Raw genomic sequence first — 8,091 nt, forward strand, 5'->3', positions numbered from 1 at the left:
TCTATTACCAGTGAAGAAAGCTGAAAGTTGGCATTATCCTACAATTTGGTGAACAACTTCATTTAGGCGTCAAAAATACAGCAAAACAAGCAAGGCTCCACATTTTTGTGAGATTTTATAAATCATTCTAGAGTTTAAGTAGCAATTGAAATGCACAGAATGTGTGGAATGCATTTTCTTGCTAATGCAGAACTATTAACTCAGAGTGAAAAAGAGGAAAGTAATTTCCAAATTAGATTATAATCCAAATCAAACTATTTTAAAAGAGATGTGGTTCATTAATTTTACCTTCCATACCCATTAAAGCTAAGACATAATAGATAACAAATAAGTAAAATGAGGCGAATACAAGAAGAATATAATTAGAAACATGAAAATTCTATGTTGTGTAATTATTTTAATTTTCTAGCTAAATAGAAAGCCAGTATAGCATTGTGTCTAGGAGAGAGGACACCAGAATCAGACTTCCTGGGTGCAAATTCTGGCTTGCCACTTATCAGTTGTGTAACCTTGGGCAAGCTATCCTTAACCTCTCAGTGTCTCATTTTCCTCATCTGTAAAATGGGATAATAATAGTGCCTACTCCATAGAGGTGTTATGAAGATTAAATGAGTTAACATTTATAAAATTCTTAGAATGGCACTTGGCACATGGTAAGAACTATATAAATGTTAACAATTTTCTTAATCACATTAAGAAATATATCATTCCTAGATAATAAACATTGCCAGTAAGCTCTAAAGTAATGACACATAAAGATATACTTATTGGGACTTCCCTGGTGGTGCAGTGGTTAAGAATCTGCCTGCCAATGCAGGGGACATGGGTTCGAGCCCTGGTCCAGGAAGATCCCACATGCTGTGGAGCAACTAAGCCTGTGTGTCACAACACTGAGCCCGCGAGCCACAACTGCTGAGCCCGAGAGCCACAATTACTGAGGCTGTGTGCCACAACTACTGAAGCCCACATGCCTAGAGCCCATGCTCCGCAACAAGAGAAGCCACCACAATGAGAAGCCCGCGCACCGCAACAAAGAGTAGCCCCCGCTTGCCACAACTAGAGAAAGCCCACGCGCATCAACAAAGACCCAACCAGCCAAAAATAAATAAATAAATTTATTTTTAAAAAGATATACTTATTAAAATTAGTTATATCTGTCATAAACATGCACATGGAATTAAAGCCTCACTAAATTACAGGGGAAACTTAGGACAAAATCATTCTGAATCAGTAAAAATTTTAAACTAGATATTATTTTAGAAAAAATGAAACCTAATTGAGGAAATAAGACTAGGTTTCAAATGGAAGATACTACAAGGCCACATGGAATTGAACCACACAATTTAACACATATGGAACAAACCAGAGTTGGTAGTATGCTGAAGCAGTTCAGAGAATGACATAAGGAAAAAGCTGAATAGTCACAAAAAGCTCCATGGATGAAGTAAGACTTATAGTGGATCTGAAGAGACAAGAATCTGAGTCCATGGATGAAGTAAGACTTATACTGGATCTTAAGAGACAAGAATCTAAGTAAGAGAAAGAGAAAAGACATTTCAGCAAAGGAAAAGTATGAGTGAGGGCAGAGAGGTGAGGCAGGGGCCGAAGCAGTGAGAACAGCCTGAAGACAGAAGAAGCTGTGTTTGTGGGAAAGGAAGTAGTAAAGACTGCTCAGTGGTCAGGGCCTGGATGTCTAATTGTTCCAGCAGGATTGCTGAAGACTACCTTTTCTCCACTGAACTGCCCTGGCACCTTTGTCAAATATTACTTGGGCATAAACATGTGGGTCTATTTCTGGATTCTATTCTGTTCCATTCATCTCTGTCTGTCTTTTCACTGCTAGCACACTGTCTTGATCACTGTAGCTTTACAGTAGGTCTTGAAATCAGGTAGTGCTAGTCCTCCAATTTTGGTCTTTTCAAAATTCTTTTGGCTATTCTAGGTCCTTTGCTTTTCCATATAAACTTTAGAACCACCTTGTGAATTTCTACACACACACACACAGACACACACACACACCCTGTTTGGATTTTGATTGGAATTGTGCTAACTCATATCAATAGTCTTTTGGGGAGGGCTTCCACTCACCCGCAGAAAAGAAGAGGGAAGAGCAAGATCAGGAGCAAGCGGCCCCTGAGGTGTGCACACAGGTAAGGAGATGCTGTCCCTTGACATAATCCAAGAAAAGAAGCTTTTTCTTCAGTCACTTAACATTTATCTGCATATTTTCATAGGCAAACAAGTGTACTAACCATTTACATTTTTTAAAAATCCTAATCTTACTGTTGCCAAGTTACCATTTCTATTAATTTTACAAAGTCACAAATGTTACAGGAGTGAGACCTCAGTCCTCAAATTGGGCAGGAAGTCATACAGATTGAATACTATACCTGTTGAAACTAGGGTGTGGTTCCTTCCACAGGCAGCAAATTTCATTTTTTCCAGTTTTAAAGCTAAAAATATAAAAATATGACAAGATATTTTATGATTATGGAAATGACAAATAATCCAGGTCAAATGATAACCAAGTGGTAGCACAGATTTAAACCCAGGCTTGTCTGACTCCAAAGTCAATGTTCATAACTAATAAATCAAAAGCTTTTGTAAGGACTTGTGCATCATAGTAACCAATGGTGCTTTGAAAAAAAATACAAATAGCTCAGCCCCACCCCTGGAGAATCTGAGTCAGTAGGCTTGAGGTAAAGCCTAGGCACCTATATATTATTTAAAACTCCACAAGTAATTAACATGTGCTGAGATCCACTGCATTGTTTTGTTGCCTCTTCACCAACCTGATCTATTCCCTAATCTGCCATCACCATCATCAAGCTTACTTTCTACCTGCCGCAACAAAACACTAAGTCCAATATTCATAGGCATACACCTATGTTAAAGTTCTTCATTCATTCATTTACATATTAAAAACTTTTACAGAACATCTCCTAAGCTCTTAGCATAGGGGCTACAAAGATCACTAAGACAGAGTCCCTGGTCTCAAGGATCTCATAGTCTAGACAATTCTGTTAGCTTGGTTAGATATTTGAGAGTAAGGATCATAGGCACTGTAAATAAACCCAAGGGTTTAGTAGACTGTGCTCAGTAAATACTTTTTGACCGAGTGGAATACTTCAACAGTTCCACGGCAATATCTATAAATAGCATGCATATGATAAATTACACTGAAATTTTGAGCTGAAATTAAAAATTTGGCTACAAAGATAAAGAATCCTGCTCTTGTCATATCCCAAGGAATCTCCATCACCATTCAAGTATAGCTGATGTTCACAGGTTATAACCAAACAGAAGCTTTTGCACATAATGGCAAGAAAGCTTTGTAAAGATGTAATATGTCTCATATTTTCTGGGACAATCCTGATTTGAAATATTTTGTCCTGTTGTTCTTGTAAGAACACTAGTACTAATCAACTCCTAGTTCTAATATTTTCTTCAGCACAGCTGCTAACTATACACAGCGGGGTAAAGTGTGTTTTATAAAACCAACAGAACCATAATGTCCACAACTCGAACAAATGAGACAGAGCTCGAAATCCTAACATATCATATTGTTTGTTCTCTGTATATACAGTAACAGTAATATTTAGGTTGGTTTACAAACAGGCCAAAAGAAAAAAAAAAGGATGTTCAAGTGCAATACTGTAGAATCATTACTTCCTTTGTGGTCTCTGGGTTTAAAATCAATATGATTTTTAGACCCTAACATATAAAACTAGTTCTGAATATCACATGAAAAATAAAGTTAAATGCCAATAATATTCAAGTAAATCTCAGAAAATAAAGAACTAAAGACTTTATTATTTATAATATATTAAAGAATTATACAATCAATATAAAAGTACTTTATACACTTTAAGTATTTAAAGTGATAAAGAAGAAAAGACCCCAAACCTTTGACACACGTTGGCTTGTTAACAGTCGATTTTGATCCTAATCCTAACTGACCCCAGTTGTTACTGCCAAACATGAAAAGCTTATTATTTCCTGGTGGGAAGGAAAAAGAAATAATAAATCGAAGCGGTTGCAACATAATGTGAGAAGTCATCACAAAGCAATAAAAATGCTGTACTTAAACACTGTCATTGCTTTTCTGTGTTGAAACAGGCTCCCTTGCCCATCTACCTATAGCCATATTCTGTTAGGTGTAAAGAGTTTCTAAGGGCTTCCCTGGTGGCCCAGTGGTTGGCAGTCCGCCTGCGAATGCAGGGGACACGGGTTCGTGCCCTGGTCCAGGAAGATCCCACATGCCGCAGAGCGGCTGGGCCTGTGAGCCATGGCCTCTGAGCCTGCGTGTCCGGAGCCTGTGCTCCGCAACGGGAGAGGCCACAACAGTGAGAGGCCCGCGTACCGCAAAAAAAAAAAAAAAGTTTCTAAGATTATACAGTAATAATTTTTTGATTATATTGAAAAATTCAAATAGATTTATTCTAAGAAAGTAATATGTATAGAAAATCACACTTAAATATACTAAGGGAACTTAGAAGTCACTCTTGATAAATCAATTTGTCAAGAATTATCTGGCAAAAAAAAAAAAAAGAATTATCTGGCAAAGTAAAAAAACCCTCCACTTTCTGTATATCTTCAACATGTTTCAAACACAGCACATCTATAATACTTAGGATTCCCTAAGTATTACTATCTTCATTTAAGATTTTAACACTAACCTGTAATAATAGCAGTATGTTCATCTCCACATGAAAGATATATAGGCATATCGTTTTTAAACCAGAATTTGCTGGGATTATTTTCAGCAAATTTAGTTTTCCCAAACGTAAACACAGCACCCGAATCTGCAAATATATGAGAGTTTGGATTTCACAACTTTTATTATGTTGCCTGTTAACTAAAATATTCTTCCAGTAATTTATCTATACAGATCCCTTGTCTCCCAACAGCTTGGCTTCTGCTCCAGCACTGTCTATGCCCTCCTTCTTTCATCTTAACTCAGTTTTATTCCTCAGACTTCATTCTAGTTTTATTTATGAAATCTAATAAATTAATTATGTATTATTCATTTACTGGTGTAAAGTAAGAAATATACTGTCATAATGACTAAGAGTCTTGCTGTCACGAGGTGGACCATCTACTCCCTGGAATGAGCTGATACACTCAATGCCCCACTCACGCTGGTAAACACCTCATGGTCTAGCCCTTGACTGAGGGCTTTTCTCCACACACAGAAACAGGACAGTACTGAGTTGCATCATTAACATCGTGAGGATGCAGGATGCTGAGATTTTTGCATTCTTAAATTCAGTCATTAAATGCTACCTGATGGGAGGAGTATTCACAAACTATTTTAGTCCAGTACCATTTTGGAGAGAGACCAAAAACTCCTACCAGATCCCAGTAACTATGTAAACACACACACACACACACACACACACACACACACACCCCTCCAAATAGGAGGCCAGACCCAGCTTTTGAGGAAATCTCAAGGAGGATGATCACACATAAAGAAACTAAATGGGTACTAGAAAGAAAAATATAGCAAACACAATTATTAATAATAAATATTAATGCTCAAGAGACTAGCCACTGTGGAAAACCTTCTGAGAACAATTGTGAGGTGTGTCAGTTCAAACTGATAACTGACATTTAGGAGGCCAGGTTCTCGAACAGGCTCTGAGTTTTTATAGAATGAATAATTTTAACTGTTTTGTCCTGCTCTGGGTTCCCAGGAAGCCTTCCCCGTTACCTTCACCCCAAGCCAGGGTTTGGTGGCTCTGCTCTGGCCCCCTGGCAACTACTGTCAAACGATACTGTCATTTTGTTTAGTTTCTTGAATCTCTCACTAAGCTGTGAATTTGAGGCAGGAATTTAACCATGTTTGAGCCCAAGAGCATGGCAGAAACGCAATACACATTTCAGTGAATACATGATTCTGCTCTAATCCAGTGTTTTCTCAAACTGTTGGTCGTGACCCATTGGTAGGTCAGAAAATCAACTTAGTGGGTCACAGTGACCATTTTTAAGAGAATGTATTATAGAAAAGATCTGAGCGCATCTACAGCAAGTACTGTTTCGTGAAACTTCTATTTCTGTTACACAATACGTATGCGGTACCGGGCCACAATGCCAAAGGTTATTTCTGGAGCTCAGAGGAAAAGTCTTAAAAAACCACTCGCTAACGGCTCCCTCCTTTCTCCAAGTCGTTTTCTCTATCCTCTTTTACCCCACTCCCCCGGTCACTCACTCTTTACTGCGTTCAATACACAACCGGGTTCTGAGGACCTCGAAGGAAGTACTCTGGGAAGCTCATAGGGAGGTAAAAACTTCCCCCGCCTTCGAGAAACTCATCGCAAACTTATTTTAAAAGAATTAGAAGACGAAAGACCAGCACTCCCTTCCCCGTAGTCCGCCCTTCCGTCCCTCCCCGTCTTTCCTCTCCCCTCAGTCGCCCACGGGGGCGCGTCCAGAGCTCCGACCAAAGTCAGGCCGCCGCGGCCCGGGCACGTCCCCCGACGGGGCCGGCCCGGAGGCGGGGCCTGGCCGCCCGCCCGCCCGCCGGCGTTCCCTCCCGGCCGCCGCCTCCGCCGCGGGTGTCACTCACCGGGCACCACCTCCTCGGGTTCCCCCATGCCGAAAGACGCTAAGGGGAGCCTGCGCCTGGGCCGGGAAGGGGTTGAGGGAGATTCGGTGGGGCCTAAGGCAGCGCCTCAGCCCTGAAGCGGACCCTGGAATCCCCCTGGACCCCCAGAGCGACCCTCTGAGCATCAGCGACTCCCGCGTTCCCGGAAGTCAACAGACAGCCGCTAGGGGCAACGGAGGCGGAGCGTTCCACAGCGAGGCGGAGCGGGCGCCTGCGGGAGGGGAGCGGGGGGCGGGGGGCGGCCGGCCGGCGCAGCGCAGGCGCAGGCGCAGACGCAGACGCAGACGCAGACGCAGACGCGCGGTAGAGGCCGCGCGCCCTCTGGTGGCCCGGAGAGGAGGGGCAGTCACGCCGCGCGGTAATGTCCCCGGAGTGTACGCGTTTACGTTGGTGGAGCCCCAGGCCCCCCAGGTCCCGCGTCCGGATAGTGACGAACGTGACAAATATCACATCCCCTCTCACTCAAGCTACGTGACACAGGCAAACGTCAACACACAACTGTGTTAATACTACTAACAGTGACCGTGTATAACTAAATGAGATAGGCACTCTGCTAAACATCCTAAGTCCTATTTGTATCCCCATCATCCAACCCAAAACCTGGCGTATACTAGATGCCCATTAAATACGTATTAGATGAATGAGTCCTGCTACAGCCCTGCAAGGGGGTTAATGTTACTCCCGTTTATGGATGTGAAGATTATACAGTGGGAGAACCGGGGTCCAGTTTAGCAGTCCTGCCGGTAATCTGAACACCCCTCAGACCCCCGCCCCTCCTTCCAGAGAAAGAGAAGGCTGAGGTGTGCAATCTGCTACAGACAGAACTTGCACGAAGAGATTCACCAACACCAGAACATCACTGTTCTAGAATTCGGCCAGAGATGTCACATTTTCCTAGTTTCTTATGTGAAGGAAAAATATTGCCTGCCATATTAACAAACAAAGGATGGTCATTAAGCCATCAGGCACTACCAGCCCCCGAAGTCACCGATAGTTGAGTCCTGAGGGAACTCAGAATGATGACAAAGGAGGCGCCAGCTGCCAAGCTCTCAGCCACTGCAGCCACCCCCAAAGGTGCACCCTGAGGGGACTCAGGATGGGAAAGAAAAGGCCCCTAAATAGCTGGCCCTAGGTAGCTAAGGTGCAAATCAAAGGAATGATTTCAATGAGCCCAGATTCTTGCATCTTCCCATACACAGAAAAGAACTAAATTCAGTAACTTGAGATGTCTACTTAATCTTTTGATTTTCATTGCAAAACTCCTATATATCGTGGCTCCTCCTCCCGTATCTCTTCAGAGCCGACCCTCAGAGCTACCTGAGAGGTTGTCTTCTGGATTTAAGTCCTCAGTTTTGTCCGCCAAATAAAACAGAATTCTCAACTTTTAGGTTGTGCTTTATCTTTTTATTTTTTTCGTTGACACTTAGCTTCCTGTGCATCAACACTTGGCCATCGTAAAACAAAGAGGCAAAATGCCATCT

At 42.1% G+C, this 8,091-nt stretch overlaps 1 protein-coding gene across 3 annotated transcripts in view; it reads right to left on the reverse strand.

Moving 5' to 3' along the window:
- The window catches only part of RPGR (retinitis pigmentosa GTPase regulator), a 61,965-nt gene extending 55,219 nt beyond the window's left edge, over positions 1–6,746 (reverse strand). For 2 of the 3 annotated variants that reach the window (XM_032620090.1, XM_032620092.1), the window contains exons 1-4: positions 6,572–6,614; positions 4,680–4,805; positions 3,907–3,999; positions 2,391–2,453 (exon numbers count right to left, since the gene is read on the reverse strand). In XM_032620090.1, coding sequence (XP_032475981.1) covers positions 2,391–2,453; positions 3,907–3,999; positions 4,680–4,805; positions 6,572–6,599 — 310 coding nt within the window. In that variant the 5' untranslated portion in view covers positions 6,600–6,614. Of the gene's footprint in view, positions 1–2,390; positions 2,454–3,906; positions 4,000–4,679; positions 4,806–6,571 lie in introns of all 3 variants that reach the window. The other variant, XM_032620091.1, reaches the window with a different exon arrangement.
- Between the last annotated feature and the right edge of the window lie 1,345 nt (positions 6,747–8,091).

Source organism: Phocoena sinus, chromosome X (assembly GCF_008692025.1).
Source record: "Phocoena sinus isolate mPhoSin1 chromosome X, mPhoSin1.pri, whole genome shotgun sequence".
NCBI classification, from domain to species: domain Eukaryota; kingdom Metazoa; phylum Chordata; class Mammalia; order Artiodactyla; family Phocoenidae; genus Phocoena; species Phocoena sinus.